At 41.0% G+C, this 19,649-nt stretch overlaps 1 protein-coding gene across 2 annotated transcripts in view; it reads left to right on the plus strand.

The window, feature by feature from the left end:
* Nucleotides 1-15,314, plus strand: part of PCDHB15 (protocadherin beta 15) — a 28,933-nt gene extending 13,619 nt beyond the window's left edge. The window contains exons 2-3 of one of the 2 annotated variants that reach the window (XM_073802610.1): nt 3,155-3,215; nt 12,778-12,948. In XM_073802610.1, coding sequence (XP_073658711.1) covers nt 3,155-3,215; nt 12,778-12,809 — 93 coding nt within the window. In that variant the 3' untranslated portion in view covers nt 12,810-12,948. Of the gene's footprint in view, nt 1-3,154; nt 3,216-12,777 lie in introns of both variants that reach the window. The other variant, XM_073802608.1, reaches the window with a different exon arrangement.
* The last annotated feature ends 4,335 nt before the right edge of the window (nt 15,315-19,649 follow it).

Genomic DNA, 19,649 nt, shown 5'->3' on the forward strand with positions numbered 1-19,649 from the left:
TGTTGAAAATCCTAAAGAACCTACAAGAAAACTACTAGGACTAATGAGTAGATTTAGCAAGGTTGCAGAATATAAGACTAATATATAAAAATAAATTATGTTTATATATAATTGCAAGTAACAAATGGAAAATAAAAGTTTAATGCTACCATTTACAATAGCATCAAAAAGATACATTAGGAATAGGTTTAACTAAAGATGTGCAAGACTTTCACACTGAAACTTATAAAACATTGCAAACAGAAATTGAGAAGATTTAAACAAGTGGAGAAATATGCCATGTTCATGGATTGAAGACTCAAAACTTTTAAGATGTTCACAATTACCAAAATGATCTCTAGAGAAATGGAACTCCAATCAAAATCCAAGTAGGCTGTTTTGTGGAAATTGGCAAGTGACAAGCAAATATATATATATATATATTTTTTCAAGACATCTTGTATAGTTGCAATAATCAAGACAGTGAAGTATTGGCAAAAGGATCAATAAATAAACTAAATAAAAGAAATAATCAAGTTTTTTCTTTTTAGTATCATTACATATTCATGGCATCTATGGACTTAACTTGTTTTAATCAAGTATACATTTTTGGTCCATTTTTGCAAGTAACTTATCACAACTTGGCCAGCAGGAGACTCCTCAAACTGGCTGCTGTGGACTTTTGACCCAACCTATGATTTTGAAAGTGTCCTTGCTTTCTGGAAATAACAAGAGGTCACAAAATTATTCTATATTCTGCTGATCCAGACATGTATCCAACTATTCTTACAAAGAGCTTTGCTTTTTTTCCCATTGAATAAAGGTATTAGAGAATAAAATCTTGGGATCCTGGAAAGCTGGAAGATTGGGTACAAGGAGTAATGGATTAGAAGCATGATGAATATATGGGAGTAAACACAAAGTGTGAAGACCTATATGTGATAAGTATATGTTAATAAGTTAATGTGATAAGTATATGTTAATAAGTTAATGGCCACCAGAGGGCATTCCACCAAGAAAGAGTCACTAAACATTGGAATAGACAAAATTATTGATCCTTTTGACATCAGACAGACTCTTTCATCAGCCAGACCACTGCTGGCATGATGAGCAGATGAACAAAGAGGCCACAGTGGCAAAGATAAAAGCTATTCAAGCACCTCACTTACCAAGGTTGATTTAGGTGCTTCCACATCCAAATTTCCAATATGCCAGCAATAGAGACAAACACTAAGCCCTTTACTTTATATGGCAGGAATGGCTTCAGTTAACATTGCTCTCAATGACCTGCTTGGGGAATTTGTGCTTCCCTTTTCTGAAACTCTGGGCTCTGCAGAGTTAGAAGTCCTTGTCCTTAAAGGGAAACATTTCCACCAGGGGATATTGCATGATTCCCGCTATACTATAAGCTAAAGCTATACCCTCAATCCTTTCGGTTCCATATGACCAGTGTCCAGCAGACAAGAGAGGAGCCACCAGCTTGACAGGGGAAACTGACCCTGATCATCAGGAGGAAGTAGGGCTGCTATGACACACAGGGTTCAAGGAAAAATATGTTTGGCACATAGTTGACCCACTTGAGTGCCTCCTGGTACACACTAGCCCAGTTATTTTGGTAATTGGATATATGCAACAATGCCATATTGAAAGGGTTTGATGACAAGGACTAATATCTCTTGGGGATGAAATTCTGGATTATACCACCAGATAAACCACCAAGACCAGCAGACATGCTAGTGAAGGTGAAAAGAAACCTAGAATGGATAGTAGAGAAGGGAGACAATGATTATCAGTTCTAACCCTGAAACCAGTTTCAGTGGTAGAGACTATATAGGTCATCCCATTAAACTTTCTCTTCTAAGTTTCCCCCAGGAAGAGAAGACCAGCAGAACCATGAAGGAGCTGCTCCCTGAATATGTGTGAAGAAAAGGATCTGAGAGGCACAGAAGGTGGACTATAAGGACATGGACATGCACCACTCAAATTCCCTTTCCATGGAAGTCTTGATTCTGGGAATGCCAGGAGTGTTATCAGTAGGCACCCTTCAGCTGTCACACCCTTTTCAGGCAGCCCACATCCAATGACTGATCAATGTGGAAATATAAAGACCTAGCCATTTCAGCTAGCTCAGCACAACTCTAAAGGGACATTTTAGCTTCAGAGTTCCCCACTTCTCTCTTTGCTGAATCCTGCCTCTGTCAGCTCTCCCCATGAATGTTAATCTCAAAGAACTCCCTAGAAAATACCCTACTTTAACTCAGTCTCAGAGTCTGCTTCTTAGAGATCCCAACTCAGTAACACAGCTCCTGGCTTGCTATTGGACCACGGTAGAGACTGAACCCCTGACTGTGGGACATAAAGTGAACATGTGATCTGAGGTGTCTATAATTTACCTGATTTATCAAACCATAAAATTGTAGCATGTGTAGCAGCACTCCATCTTCAAGTGGAAGTAGTAATACAAGATCATACGTGAGCAGGTCTGGAGAGCATAAATATGTTTCATAAGTGGACGGTTTATACTGGCAATACACCTACTGCTCCTGCATTACCACCTCTCTTTCAACCTATATCTATGGCCTTATTGGTAATTGGATATATGCAACAATCCCATATTGAAAGGGCTTGATGACAAGGGCTCATATCTATTGGGGATGAGCGTCTGTATTATACCACCAGATAAGCCACCAAAACCAGCAGACATGCTAGTGAAGGTGAAAAGAAACCTAGAATAGATAGTAGAGAAGGGAATGATCAGCTCATTCCCTGTGATCAGATCACTAAAGAGGGAAAATTTGAGCCTAATTTTAAAATATTTCCTCACAGAACTCTGACACAAACCATAAGGAGACTAGTAATGTATTACATCCCACAGGACTGGCTCGGAAGGGCAGAAGAGAAAGGAACTCCTCATGCTAGGAAAGACCTTTATGGGTTTGTTTTTTGCTTTTTGTTTTTTAATTGAAGTATAGTTGACTTACAATATCATTTTACTTTCAGAAGTACAACATAGTGATTCAATATTTTTATAGATTATATTCCATATAAAGTTATTATAAAGTATTGGCTAAATTCCCTCTACTGTACATTATATCTTTGTATCTTATTTATCTTATATTTAGTACTTTGTACTATTTAATCCCCTTTACCTATCTTGCCTCTCTTCCCTTGATAGGAAAGAACCTTGAGTGGTACATCTGACTGTTCACTTTTCTTGGAAAGAAAGATGGCCCGAGGTATGTATTTGCATTTGTATTAGTTTTCTAGGGTTGCCATAACAGAGTACCACAAACTGGGTGGCTTAAATAATAGAAATTCATTGTCTCACAGTTTTTGAGGCTAGAGGTCTTAAATCAAGGTGTTAGTAGGGTGGGTTCTTTGTGAAGGCTGAGAGGGAGAATCTGCTCCATTTCTGTTTCCTTGGATGTGGATGCCATCTTCTCCCTATCTTCTCCTTCTCTTCACATGGTCTTCCCTCTATGCGTGTCTGTCTCTGTGTTTAAATTTCCCCTTTTTATAAGGACATCAACCATCCCGGATTAGGACCCATCCTAATGACCTTGTTTTAACTTGATTACCTCTGTTAAGACCCTATCTCCAAATGAAGTTACATTCTGAGCTACTGGGGTTTAGGATGCCGATATATCTTTTTCAGCAAGGACACAATTCAGTCCATAACAGCACTTATTCATGAGTGGTGGCTAATGGTTTGGCCTATATGCCATGGGGTAAAAGGGAATAAGATTAGAGGGTTGGTAACAAGAAAGTCTGGGTATCATCTCTTGCTCTGAGCCTCTTCCGAGGTGTTAATGTAATATTGAATTTCCCTCATTACATAACCCATTTTTCATTCCTTTACCAATAGCTACTATTTTTTCTTCTTTCCATTTTATCCCAAACTTTTCTACCTTTGGAAGGGACATTAGGTTCAGCCAGTATGCTGGTGTAGATTGCAGACCGCAGTACTACTCTAGCAAGTGCTTCTTCCTCTGTCCACTCTGTTCCCATAGAGTAAGGTACATAGATGCAGAACTAGTGGGCTATCTTTACCACCAGGCAATATAGTGGCATTCACTGTTAATCCCAATTTTGCCAGATGGTGTGAAGGTACATCCTGCCCCATTAGGCCCTTGGGAATTCTGACATAAGGTTAAAAACATAGTTATAGTTCCTTACTTAGGAATCCATTCATGTTTCCTGTCCTTGTAATTGCAGCCCTGTCCTATGACCAATGCAACAAGTAGGAGAAAAAAAAAGATGAGGTTATATGAAGAAGAAAGTATACCAGCACCTTCCCCAACCCTTCTGCCCCAGATCCACCAGGAAAACAAGAGAAATCTATTCAGTGAGGACACTCTTTTAGCCCCCCTCTTGTTGAGTGTGAGCACATTCTCATGAATATGTGTAAACCAGCCCTTCGTGCTTTTATCTCCTCCTGTTTTAGACAATCAATGTTTTAATTGCCTGTTCCAATTCTCTATCAGAATATTACTCTGAGGAGGATATCTCTCTGCCCATTGTTGGACATTATGGGCTGTAAAGTGAGGTCACTGGTCTGAAGAAATGATAGTCAGCTATACAAATTGGTGCAATATCTTCTCTTCCAATTCTCTCACAATATTCTGAGCATTTGCATTTACCACCAGGTAAGCGAAGTCCAGACCAGAATCAGTGTCTATTCCTATCACGACCCATTTGTAGCCCCATAGGGCTACCAGTAACAGCCAGCTGTGCTCAAGGGCTTTCCCGCCAGGAAGTTGGTCACACAGCTATCTGCAGTCTCTGTGTATTTTGTTGGCAGATAAAACATTTTGTGCCTCAGAGGGTACAAGAGGAATATGTTTAGATTCAGCCCATCTCTGCCTTGCTGCAAACCCTCAACCTCATGGACCCAGTTGGCCACCTCAAGCAAACACACAGGTGTATCTTCTTGTCGATTCCAATCATTTTGGCCACTGTGCATGAGTCAGTAAAAAGCCAAACATAGTGGCTTTTTTCCACTGTTCAATCCTTCCATCACTGCTGAGGAAACAGCATGCAATTCAGCCCACCAAGCTGATTTGTTTTTACCTCCTTCCATCAGAGTGATGGCCTTCCAAACAGGATGTTGTCCATTCACCTTGGAATCTACAAACCAAGCAGCTCTGTCAGCCAGGCAAGGGCTCTTTATAGGGCTTTATGGGAAGTGCTTGTGTCTTTTTTTACTCCAAGGGAGTAAACACCCCTCAAGTGGAAATTCTCTTGTCCAAAGTCCCAGTAGTCATCACTGGGAAGCACTCACAGGCTCTAGCCATAAGCCCTAGTATATGCCCCACATAGGGCTATTGCACAGAGAATTTGTCCCCACCAGCACTCCAGCTTCCATTCTACACTGTATGGCTCAGGCAATCTTACTGGTTCCCATTTAGCATGTCCAATTAATATTGCTTGAAAGGTGGATTTACATACCTCCTGTTTGACAATACTAGGTAGGGGAAATGTTCCGCAGTCAGATTCAGTGTCCATCTCCCAAATACAATCTGGTAAAAAAGACACAAGCACTTCACATAAAGCCTGTTCTTTTTTTTTTTTTTTTTAACATCTTTATTGGAGTATAATTGCTTTACAATGGTGTGTTAGTTTCTGCTTTATAACAAAGTGAATCAGCTATACATATACATATGTTCTCATATCTCTTCCCTCTTGCGTCTCCCTCCCTCCCACCCTCCCTATCCCACCCCTCCAGGTGGTCACAAACCACCAAGCTGATCTCCCTGTGCTATGCGGCTGCTTCCCACTAGCTATCTATTTTACGTTTGGTAGTGTATATATGTCCATGCCACTCTCTCACTTTGTCACAGCTTCTCCTTCCCCTTCCCCATATCCTCAAGTCCATTCTCTAGTAAGTTCAAACATACCGATTCTCCTACAAACTTTTACTGTAATTCCAACAACTCATATGTTCCTAACTGTAGCCTCTATTAGGACTTCATCCACTGGTTTCTTCTTTTTTTAATAGAACTTTATTGGAGTATAATTGCTTCACAATATCGTGTTAGTTTCTGTTGCACAACAAAGTGAATCAGCCATATGCATACACATGTCCCCGTATCCCCTCCCTCTTGAGCCTCCCTCCCATCTTCCCTATCCCACCCCTCTAGGTCATCGCAAAGCACCAAGCCGATCTCCCTGTGCTATGCTGCTGCTTCCCACCAGCCAACTATTTTACATTCGGTAGTGTATAGCATCCACAGGTTTTGATTTTACAATATTAGGTAGGCGAAGTGTTCCCTTGCCCTTCGTAATATGCATTCCCATAAAACATTCAGGAAAAGTTGACACACTTCTTTTTTTTTTAATTTATTTTTTATTTTATTTTTGGCTGCATTGGGCCTTCATTGCTGCACGCGGGCTTTCTCCAGTTGCGGCGAGCGGGGGCTACTTTTCGTTGCGGTGCATGGGTTTCTCATTGCGGTGGCTTCTCGTTGAGGAGCACGGGCTCTAGGCATGCGGGCTTCAGTAGTTGTGGATCGCGGGCTCCAGAGCGCAGGCTCAGTAGTTGCGGTGCACGGGCTTAGTTGCTCCGCGGCATGTGGGATCTTCCCTGACCAGGGCTTGAACCCGTGTCCCCTGCATTGGCAGGCGGATTCTTAACCACTGTGCCACCAAGAAAGCCCCACACTTCTTTACATAATTCTAACTTTCATAATCCTATCAACCATTACCTTTTTTAGGTAATCTTAATCTAATCTAATCTTAATCTAATTGGGTTTCACCAATGGGCTTTGGTACCACAGTTGAGTCCTGGAAACTTCTCTTCTCCAGCCCCTGACCATTTTACCCACTCCAGTGCAAAAGTCTTTGGCTACCCAGTGAGGGGTTGAGCCAAGTGACCCTGGCCCTTTTGTCAATCTTTACCTTATAAATCGGCCTGCCCACTCTCCCATGCAATTTCCAGTCAGGTTTCTCATTGTAATATCTGCCTTCTGACTTTTAAAATTTCTCCAAACAGGGGTAAATAGAGTGGACTCTCTCAACTTTAATGTTGAGAGATCAAAGGGGGGGGGTTCCTTTGGCCCACCCAACCTTAGGTAGTACTGTATTAAAACTTTGTTTTAACCCAATCAATGTCCATTTTATTCACTCCATTTTTAAAATAACCATCTAAGGATTTCTACTCTTCTGGAATGAGTCCTGTGACTCCCCTTTCTGTTTTCTCTTTGTTTTGCTCCTATTGATATTCACTTCATTCATCTTATTCCTTTTTAAAAAATAATTTATTTACCTATTTATTATTTATTTATTTATTTGGCCACGCCAGGTCTTAGTTGCAGCAGGTGGGATCTTCGTTGTGGCATACAGAATCTAGTTCCCTGACCAGGGATCGAACCCAGGCACCCTGCATTCAGAGCATGGGGTCTTAACCAGTGGATCACCAGGGAAGTCCCTCATCTTATTCCTTAATAACTGTTTTAAAATTTCTACCTCCTTGGGAAGAGTCCTGTGACTTCCCCCTTGGCCTCTCCCCATTCTCTAGTTAATTAACTTAATGTTTTTATTAGCATCTATAAGACCCAGTGAGGGGAAGCTAAGATAGCAAATTTGATGTTTCCTGAACATTTTTTTTTTAATTTATTTTTGGCTGCGTTGGGTCTTTGTTGCTGCGTACGGACTCTCTAGTTGTGGCGTGTCGGGGCTACTCTTCGTTGGGGTGCACGGGCTTCTCATTGTGGTGGCTTCTTTTGTTGCAGAGCACGGGCTCTAGGCGTGTGGGCTTCAGTAGTTGTGGCTCACGGGCTCTAGAGCCCAGGCTCAGTAGTTGTGATGCACAGGCTTAGTTGTTCCGCAGCATGTGGGATCTTCCCGGACCAGGGCTCGAACCCGTGTCCCCTGCATTAGCAGGCAGATTCTTAACCACTGCACCACCAGGGAAGCCCTGAACGCTTTTTTGATTTGGCAACAATAGGCTTATATGGGATGCCCATGTGAAGGGGCCCCTTTAACCTCAGAATTACCATGACCTGGGTAACAGGTATATTCAGCGGGTGAATATTTTGCTCATCATAAAGCCAGTACCACATGGTTTGCATATGAAGCATATCAGCTATTTCATCTGAAGTTTTCCACTTGGCATTCATAGAGGAAGACAAACACTGCAGGGTAAACAGACCTTGCAGTGGCTTTTATCTGGTCCATCAGGCTGGCTGTTCCCTCAGGAATAACCTCTTGTGTATCTGACTCACATATAGTCATCTGTGATTGTTCCATAGTGAGCTGTGGGCCCTGTATCAACCCAAACATGCTCTTCCACTCTGCAGCACTCAAAACCAAAGACACAGCCCCCACATTAGTTATGATTCATTTCAGTAAACGTTCTTCAGGAAGCTGATGATACTGATCTACAAAATGAAACAATTCCTTCACACCATAACCCTGGCTTCAGGAGTTTCTTGGTTTTGTCCTCTCCCCCTCCCACCCGCCCCATGTTGATTACCTTCTTTGTGACCAGAGATCTTAGAGGCCTTTCTGTTGTCCCTGCACATTTTTTACCTTGGGGGCAGCTTTGAGGCTAGTGGCCCAAGCTCAGACTCACTGAAATCTGAGTTTGGACCAGCATCAAGGTCTAACCCAGCATTCTCTTTTACTTTTAGTTTAGCTATTACAGATAACAATAACCAAGGGATTGTATGTTTAGCATCCTTCTTATTATTTTGCACTTCCTTATACACCCAGTGATTCCATTCCCCAGGATTTGGATTCCACTGGTAACTTTTACCTTTAGTAACTGACTACAGCGAGCTGCTGCTCCATACCATGGGTGACCATGTGGCCCAGGAATCAGAGGTTCTTCATCCCCTGCCCTTTCATCCTTTCTCTTCCCAAACCACGTGTTTCCGTGAGCCAGGGCTAATCTAGCAAATCCCACGTCACTGACGTCAACTCTTTTGTGTTCTGAGCACCCAATTTCAATGTGAGGAGAGGGGGTTTTCTTCCACACCTCCAACAAGCAATGCTCTGACACCAGCTGGGTATCCTACAAGTCAACTCAGTTCTGACACTATCTCCCCTGAGATGGCACCTGATTCCACAAGTTGAGAACCCAGTCCCACAAGACTCCCCCCGCAACCCCAACTGCAGATGCCAATTGCGAGCCCATGTTGTTACCTGTGCTTCTGACCAACTGGCTACGGATTGGAGGGTCCCAAGATTCCCTTCTCAGACTCCAAACACCAGTGGCAAGCCCAGGTTGCTGTACTGCTGTACCTGTACTTCTGACCGACTGACTGTAAATCAGAGGTTCCCACAAAGCTTGGGTTTGATTAATTTGCTAGAGTGGCGCAGAACTCAGAGAAACATTTTACTTACTAAATTACCAGTTTATTATAAAAGGGTATAACTCAGGAAGAGCCAGATGGAAGAGATGCGTAGTGCAGGGTATGGGGAAAGGGGCACAGAGCTCCCATGCCCTCCTAATGTGCCACTCTCCCCAAATATCCATGTGTTCACCAACTGAGAAGCTCTCTGAACCCTGTCCTTTTGGGTTTTTCTGGAGGCTTCATTACATAGGCATGGTTGATTAAATCATTGGTCATTGGTGATTAAACTCAATCTCCAGTCCCTCTCCCCTCCCCAGATGTCAGGGGAAGGACTGAAAGTTCTAACCCTCTAATAACATGTTTGGTTCTCCTGGCAACCAGCATCCCATCCTTAGGTGCTGTTCCAAAAGTCAGCTCATTAACATAACATAACAAGAGACACCTTTATTGCTCTCTTCACTTCACTTAGGAAATTCCAAGGGTTTTAAGAGCCGTATCAGAAACCGAGGACGAAGATCAAATATATATTTCCTATTATAAATCACAGTATCACACTGGGTGAGAGATATTTTACGGAACTCTCCAGAATGGAGCACAGAGTATGTAGATATATGTGCCTCATACGAATGCTCACTAAATGTTCAACACTGCAGTTGTGAATATTAATACTGAAATTGAAAAGAAGGTCAATTATGTGGCTTTTTACTTTTAAAACATTACATAATGCTTACTATGTGCCAGGCATAGTTCTATCCATAAGATATCAAATAGCCCTTTCCCCAGCTATACCAGTATTTGCTGCTAAATGAACATGAAAATCTTAAAGCCCTTGACTCTCTGACTCCTCCAGGCCAACATAAGCAGACTTTTACTACTTGCCAGAGGAAAGCACTATCCCCTTTCCTGGAAATCATACAACAAACTTAGGAGGCAGGTGCTTTACAAAGTGACACTTGTTCTTCTCCACATCTGTCCCTCTAATCCACATTCCTTTTAGGCTATAACCTATGGAAAAGTATACTCTCCATTCTGGGGGAGATAACTTTCACAGAAAGAATTGCAAGGCCTGACCAATACATACCAGCAGGATACAGGGAAAATGTGAGAGTGGATTTTGAGGGTATTGGACCAGGGTACAGAATATAAGCCTAGATTTGGTAGAATTAAATGACATGGAGAACTTGCCCATGACTTGGGATTTAAGCTTCTGGCAAGGATACCTGGACCAGATCCTAATACTTTGGCCAGAAAGGTCAAAGGCTTTTTGAAGATTAGACACAATTAATGGCTAATAAATGTAGTAGAGATATGAACTACCCTTGAACATAGTATGGAGGAGAATATCAGAAGGCTCGGAGAGGTGGGAATGTTAGAATGGGTTTACTGTATAAACCCTGAGAACCCAACAATTATGTTCCCTAAGATGGCCCAGAAGTGAGGCTTCTAGTGAGGAAAAGACTGACATTTTTGTAAAGCTCAGTGGGTAACTATCCCCTATAGACAAGGGTTTGTGGTATTGATGCTGGCAAAGAACTGAGCTCTCTGGCATGAATGAGGATAATGAGATTTCAGAATAACAGAGACCAAATGGCTTCACATAATTAGTGGCAAAGTAGATTTAACTACTGCGGCAGCAGCAAGACCATCATGGCAACCAAGGTGTTTTTACACATAGGGATTGTAGCTATGCCTAATAAACCACGGTGTTCCTGGGAGTGAGAAAGATAGACAGCCAAATAAAATGTTGCTTGACTTGTTTAATAAAGATATTTGAGAGCTGGTATACAGCTACTGCAGTGGACAATTGCAGTCCCTCACCCTGTTTTTAGATATGTCAGATCACATACCAGAGCCTGTTAGAAGGGGAAGATGACCCTCTTTAAGGAAGGGCAATGCCACTGCAGCTAAAGACTCTAAGTGTTCCTTCTATCCTTTCCTAAAGAGATCTGCAGCTGTTTGCCTGGGTAACTGCACTTGGGAAAGTGGATTATCCAGACTTCTCAAGGAAGGTGAAATATAGTTCCTGAGCAGACTCTGATAAGAGGTGACCTAAAACACCATAATGGTCCTTCAGTTATAATGCAGGCTTATAGAGATGAAGAGATGAATGGAATTTAGGCCCAAATCCATCTCAGAGTGGGTCCAAAGCAACCAGACCTACCATGTGATTATTTCCTGGGTCCCTGAGTGTATAATTGGGATAGATATACTTATCAGCTGGAAGAAGCCTGTGCAGAAAAGAATTAATGTAGCAGGCTTAATACTCTATCCTTACAAGGCCCTGCTTGCAAGGTTGGCCCTTGGCTATTATCTGGGAACTTGGATTTGGGGAGCATTTCCACTGTCCCTTACCACCGGCTTTCTTGGCATTCTGAACTCACAGATCCTAATCGCCTAGATCTGGCTCTAAGGGAAAATCTGATACTATCTTCTAAGCACCATTTCAGTTATAGCATGAGCTGTGCTAAACTGAAAGCAGCCACAGGCTCCATAAAGGGAACACAGATGCTGTGCCTGTTGCAGATTTAGGAAACCCCCTTGTGGGGCCTTAAACAGAGAAAACATGGATGCTGGCTGGACCATCTGGACCACTTACAGATGCCCACAGGAAAGTCTTATTTACTGATGGGGCCATCTGTAATTGAGGTGCTGACTGGCTCTATATATCTTTTTTTTTTTCTTTTTTTTCCCTTTTTTTTTTTTGCGGTATGCGGGCCTCTCACTGTTGTGGCCTCTCCCACTGCGGAGCACAGGCTCCGGAGGCGCAGGCTCAGCGGCCATGGCTCACGGGCCCAGCCGTTCTGTGGCATGTGGGATCCTCCCAGACCGGGACACGAACCCGTGTCCCCTGCATCGGCAGGCGGACTCACAACCACTGCGCCACCAGGGAAGCCCTGGCTCTATATTTCTGATAGAGATATACAGAGAACGGTTGCATTTCTAATTTGTGAGTACTGTGGAAAGCTGCAAGTTGGGGGAAGGCACATCACAGTAACTATGACCCCCTCCACCCACTCCTGACAGATCAGACTCTGGACCCCCAATGGGGTATGTTCCACTGCTATTGACTTGTGTTCAGATTTCTAGATTGGTTGCAATTTGCATCAATGAACTGATAGTGTGACTCTATTTCCCTCACCTTTTACCTAGTACACACATCTTATTAAGGCAATTTGACTGTTAAATGCAACCATCCCCAGAAAGAGATTGATCCGTGTAAATCCATTTTGAAAACCTTTGAAAATTCAGGATATCATCATGATAAATTCCTTAACATGATATGACTTTATGGTAAAAATTATATTAAAAATTGTTTCTGTGAAAATGCTTTTGTCTTGCATATGACACTTTCAGACAAAAGATCTGGGTAAGAGGAGAGGATGACTAAAAAATATAAAGTCATAATTGCTGAATGGGACACATTGATTTTTTAACAATGAAGAAAACACAGCCCGGGGAGGCACAGAGAGTGGGGAGGACATTAACAATGTTTGTTTTTCAGAACTCTTCCTGGAAGCTTCCCTCTCTTCTTGAAGGAAAACTCCCCATGCTGCTTTTCCAAGCTGCTGTGAGCATTCTGGATTCAAATGGACTGCTGAGCCCACAATCACACCTGACAGTGCTGACTATGAGGCAGCAGAGAATGGCTCCAGCTCCTGCACTTTCCATGTCAGAACACTTCCAGATGCTGTCCACGCCTGTGAGGTGGAAAAGGTGATGTCATGCACAAGCAAAACTGTTTGGAACCAACTGCCTCGGGAAGCCCCTTTGAAACCAAAAACTGAACTGAATTATTTGGACTGAACTGAGAATCCTGGAGCAGGAGGCCCCATGGTTAGAGGCCATCTTGAAGTCTCTGTTAACCAGTACTGCCTAACTAATGTATGTCCTGCTTGGGGTGCCCTAACTATGTAAACTCTCTGTTTCCAGAGGTACTACATGTGCCCTCTGGGACTGTATTTCTTCCATGTGTACCCTGCTATCATGACACTGCCTCAGCCCTACAAGGCATTTGTGTCAGCTTCAACTTCCTAGCCAGAGTTGTGCTGTGCCTGACTTGATGCCTTGGGTCAGGTGAAAAGGTTACAACAAAAACTTAAACAGGAAGATACCTGGCTTTCTAAGGTAGGCCTTTACGGTTAGTGGGATTTGTTTAACTGGCCAAATCTAGGACCCATGGAGGGCATAACTGAGGCCAATGTTGTATGTTGGTCTCACCCTGCTACATGGGGTCCTACTGATGATAATCTTGTTATAAAGACACCTTGGCCAAGGGCCAAGGGGATGGGCTGTGCAGGAAAGAGTTACCATAGCAGGCCTGAGACTCCTATCCTTAGAAAGCCCTGCTTGCAAGGTTGGCCCTTTTTTGGCATCTGGGACTTGGATTTGGAGACTGTCCCCAGCGTTTCATAACTGATAAAGGCCATTTACTGTGCCTAGACTGTATATACAAACAATGTAGTTTATGCTAGGCAGGGGATGCCCATGTGTCCAGCACCCAATAAAACCCCTGGATTTCAGGTAAGCTTCGCTGGTAGACAACACTTCATACATGTTGTTTCAATCTGATGCTAGAAGAATGAAGCACATTCTGTGTGAATCCAAGGAAGAGGATCTTAGAAATTTCTATCTACTTTCCTCCAGATTTTGTCCAAGGCACCTTTTCCCTTTGCTGATTTTTCTTTGTATCCTTTTACTGTATCGTTTTACATTCTCACAGTCATGAGTATGACTATATGCTGAGTCTCATGAGTCTTTCTAGCAAATCACCAAACCTGGGGATGGTCTTAGAAACCTTCAATGTCAAACCCTTTCATTTGTTCCCTGACTGGTAGGGTAAGAAACTTTATAGTGGAAAACCTGAAATTTCCCTTTCCCTAGCCAAGATAGTAAATAAGTAACACTGCATCCTAATTTCAGAGATGAGCACTACAGTCTAAAAGTTAAAGTATGCAGAGGTGATAGTCTCCTCATATCCTCATTTAATTCACCTGTTCACCCCCTGCAAAAACTGGATGGATCATAGTGATGACAATGGACTGCAATTTGCTTAATCAACTGGCAGCTCCAATTACAGCTGCATACCAGTGGTTATCTCTACTGGAGCAGATTAGTATAACCTTTAGCACTTGGTAGGTGGCTATTTTTCTGGTGAATGCATTCATCCTAAACTCCACCAGTGAATAAAATCAAAAGCAGTTCATCTTCTCATAACAGGGCAGCAAAATATATTCACTGTCTTGCCCCAGAGCTATGTTAACTCTTTCCCTTTCTTTTGTAACATACTCCACAAAGACCTCAACATTGAACATTCTGCAGAACATAATGTTAGACTACCATATTGATGACATCATGCTAATTGGGCCTAATGAGCAGTAAATGAAAAGGACCCTAGATGGCCTAGCAGGACACATGCATGTCAAAGAGTAAAAGATTAGCCCCGTGAAGATTCAGGGGCCTGCCCCATCAGTGATGATTCTAGGGGTCTGGGGCATGCCAGGAAATCACACCCCCAAGGTAAAATACAAGTTATCTCTTGCATCTCTTACCACTAAAAGAGAGGCACTGTCTTTGGGGACCTCTCTGGATTTTAGAGGCAGCATATACCATATTTGGAACTCAAAATGCTGCCAGGTTTGAGCAGGGCCCGGAGTAAGGAAAAGATACGTAGCAGGTTGAAACGATAATACTAGCCAATCTGATGTCATCTAGTCAATCTGATGTTGCTAAAAATGCCAGTAGTGGATAAGGATGCTGTGTGGAGTTTCCAGCAAGCCACAGTAGGATGATTATAGTGCAAATCTTATAGTGCAGATCCATGCCTTCTATAGCAGATAACTTCTGTGTCCTTATAAGTAGATGCTGTCATGCTCCTGAGCCCTAGTAGAGAATGAGTGGCTGACTATGGGACATCAAACGATCATAATGTCATAAGAGCTGCTTACCGTGGGCTTGGTATCATCGGAGCCACTAAACCATAAGGTTTTTTTCTTTCTGGTTTTTTTTTTAAGAACTGATTTTATTTGCATAACTGACTAAAGGAGTCTCATTTGTAACCAAGATGGAATTCACAGTATGTTGTTACATTCACGCTTAAAAAAATATATCGCTAGGGCTTCCCTGGTGGCACAGTGGTTGAGAGTCCGCCTGCCAATGCAGGGGACACGGGTTTGTGCCCCGGTCCGGGAGGATCCCACATGCCATGGAGCGGCTGGGCCCGTAAGCCATGGCTGCTGAACCTGCGTGTCCGGAGCCTGTGCTCCGTGATGGAAGAGGCCACAACGGTGAGAGGCCCGCGTACCGAAAAAAAAAAAAATATATATATATACATATATATATACATATATATATATGTATATATATATATATATGTACAGGAATTTGCAAATTGATATAAACATACATTACTTCCAAGTACATTTCTCCCCTTCTTCCTGGAGGAAAAAGAATAGAGCCATCCAGCAAGTCAACCCCTTCAAAATAACTTTAACACAAAGGACGTAAGTATCTCTAAATCAAAAAAGTGGTTCATCTGACCTACAGGTGTCACGGGAGAGAACATCATGGAATGACAGCAATGACAACAGCTTGACTTCAGATGGAACCGGACTATTTAAAATGGAGTTTCCAGGAAAAATAGGCACTGATTTCTAGAAAGAAATTCACTCCTTACTGAAGCTATTTATTGAGCCAATATGGCTGGTTAACATTTCACTAGTGTAAAGTAACCCAGCGCAGGACTCGCGGACGACGCCGGTTGAAACCAAACGCACAGTCGGGTCACAACTGGCGCTGCCTGGGCTCCACTGAGAGCTGCTGTCCCTATTCCCCAGATGTAGAGGACCACCCCAATTTCATCTCAGGGCCTCAGTCCATTTCTTCCCATACTGCAACTGTCTAGCATTATACAAGGTACCCTTCTGCTTACCCACTTAAACTACTTTTCAAGTTAATTAGAAAAACTTTTCTTTAAAAAACAAAGGAAGAAAGAAAGGCGCTGTGAGTAGTACCAAAAATTCAAGGAAGAAATAATTCCAATCTTATACAAACACTACCATAGAATAGAAAAAAAGGGAGAAGACGCCCTTAAAATGTTTTGCATAACCCTGATATCAAGAAAGGAAAATTAAAAGCCAATATCACTCACTGACATAAAGTAAAAGAGAAAAAAATCATACAATAATTTTTAGAGACACAGAAGAAGGATTGGATAAAATTCTGTTTATAATGGGGGGAAAAACTCCTTAAATTAGAAATAAAACTTCCTTAATCCTTAAATGATATGAAAACATGTACAGCAAAACACATTAATGGTGAAATGTTAAAACCTTTCCTCTGACATCAGAAACAGGACACAAATGCCCACTATTACATTTATTTGATATTGTACTGGAAGTTTTGGCCAGAATAATAAGGCAAAGAAATACAAGTTATGTAGATTGCAGAATAAGAAGCAAAGTTGTTATTATTTGTAGATGATACTAAGGAGTACAAAGAAAATCCAAAAGTACCTACAGATAAAATATTATAATTAAAGAGTTTAGTAAAGTTGCTGAATTTGGAAAATCAATATAAAATCAATTTATTTTATAAAGCAGTAAACAGAAATTGACATTTTAAAGATAGAATTTATAATAATTTAAAAAAATCAAGTAGCTAGGAATAAGTCTAACTAATAAAGTATAAGGCCTCTATGGAGAAACCATATGCCTTTGTGAAGAGACACTAAGATGACTTATATAAATGGAGAAATATATGATGTTCCTGAATTGGAAGATTCAATGTTTTAAAGTTATAAATTCTCTTCTCCCCCAGGACAACATTACTTTAAACATTACATTACTTTAAAATTCATATGAAAGAATAAAATAAGAGCTAGTAAACTTCTTAAGAAAAAAAGTAGGATTAAAAATTTGCCTTACTTATTATTGACTTGTTATAAAGCTATATTAATCAAGATAGTCTGATATTGGTGCACAGGCAGAAAATTTGACAAATGTAATAGATTAGGGAGCTCAAAAATAGACATATAAAAAAAAATAGACATATATATATGGAATGTTTGAACATTACAGAGATGGCAATTCAGAATGTCTTAGTCTGCTCAGGCTTCTCTAACAAAATACCATAGACTGGTGGCTTAAACAACAGATATTTATTTCGCATAGTTCTGGAGGCTGGGAAGTCAAAGACCAAGGTGCCAGCAGTTGGTTTCTGTTTTTTTTTTTTTTAACGTCTTTATTGGAGTATAATTGCTTTACAATGGTGTGTTAGTTTCTGCTTTATAACAAAGTGAATCAGCTATACATATACATATGTTCTCATATCTCTTCCCTCTTGCGTCTCCCTTCCTCCCACCCTCCCTATCCCACCCCTCTTGGTGGTCACAAACCACCAAGCTGATCTCCCTGTGCTATGTGGCTGCTTCCCACTAGCTATCTATTTTACATTTGGTAATGTATATATGTCCATGCCACTCTCTCACTTCATCCCAGCTTCCCCTTCCCCGTGTCCTCAAGTCCATTCTCTATGTAGCAGTTGGTTTCTTAATGATGGTCTTCTTCCTGGCTTGCAGGCTGCAGCCTCCTCACCATGTACGTATACATACACCATGTATGTATACATACACCATGTATGTATACATACACCATGTATGTATACGTGGTTTAAGAAGCAGCTCTGATATTTCTTCCTCTTCTTATAAAGACACTAATCCCATCATGGGCTCCACCCTCATGACTTTATCTAAACCTAATTAGTGCCCAAAGGCCCCTCCTCCTAGCACTATCACAGTGGGGGCTAGGGCTTCAATATATGAACTAGGGTAGGGGGTGGGGCACAAACATTCAGTTCATAACACAGATCAATGCGAAAAGATGAAATGTTCAATTAAAAATGGTTATCCATACAGAAAAAGATTAAATTGGGTCTTAATTTAAAAATCAACTTCAAATGGTTCTAAGACTCAAATGTCAAAAACAAAAACAAAACCCAAAACAACGTTCAAGCTCTTAGTGGAAAATACAGGTTAATGGATTTTAGACCTTGGGCTAGAAATAATTTCTTTAAAAAGACACTGACAATAGAATAAAAGATTAATACATTTGTAATAAAATCAAGAAACTTCATTCATCAATAGACATCTTAAAGATGCGAAAAGGTACAAACCAGGAGAGGATACTCACATATACACACTGACAAAGAATTAATATCAAGGATATATAAAGAACTCCTACAAACCAATATAAATAAAAATGACAATAGAAAAATTGTAAAAGACATGAACAAACATTTCACAGAAGAAACATATAACCAATAGATGCACAAAGAGATGTTCTTTTGCTGTAATTAGAGAAATATAGATCAAAACCAAGATCAGGTAGATTTTTTTGTTTGACAAAAATTTAAAAGCCTGACAATGCCAAGTGTTGGAAAGCCTGTGGATACAAGAGAGTCAGGCCTATATATTGCAAGTGCATGTAAAAATCCATACAACTACTTTGCCAAATAGTTGAATATTAGCTATTAAATATAACGATTACTCCCAGATAAATACTTGCGAGTTCCAGAATTTCTATTCCTAGTTATATACCCAAAAGAAATTCTTGCACATTTGCATCAGGAGGTATATATAAGAATGTTTATATTGACAGTGGGCAACAGGAGCAAAAATCAGGAAACAATCCATATGCCTATCAACTGAATGAATAAGCTACGGCATACTCACAAAATGGAATGTTTTACAGTAATCTAAATAAATGAATTACAGGAACACAAGATGATTGGATTTTAAAAATAAATATTAGAGAAAAAAATGTACCAAAGTATCACATACAGTATTTTACCCTTACTATAAAATTTAAAACAACTAGAAAAATATATATGTGGGAGTAACATATAATACAAAAAAAAAATTCAGAGGAGCAAAGAATGATGCACATAGAATTCAGGATGATAGTTACCTTGATCTGCTGGGTCCAGGGAGTGGTAGGAGGGACCATTTGTACGATCAGATGTATATCACTACCAAGGTCCTGGCATTTGTGGGGAGGTACTGTGTTCACAAATTCTTATTACTATTTCGATAGATAACTACATATATAGATATACAGCTAAATGATACTGGATAGGTAAGTAAATAAACAATTCAGGTCAGGTATGGACTAATGATGACAGTTTATCATAATCCAATTCTGTGAACTTGAGGGCCAACCGTATAAAAATAAAACAAAACAGCACATGTGAGAGAATATAAAGCACACAGAATCACCAATGAAGTATTCTTGCCAAAAATGTTTAAGTTCAACCAAGCCTTTAGACCTTCTCTCAAGGAGTGAAAGTCCTGAAACCCAGGAGACTTACTGCCTAGTTCTT

The sequence above is a fragment of the Tursiops truncatus genome, chromosome 3 (genome assembly GCF_011762595.2).
Source record: "Tursiops truncatus isolate mTurTru1 chromosome 3, mTurTru1.mat.Y, whole genome shotgun sequence".
Classification (NCBI taxonomy): domain Eukaryota; kingdom Metazoa; phylum Chordata; class Mammalia; order Artiodactyla; family Delphinidae; genus Tursiops; species Tursiops truncatus.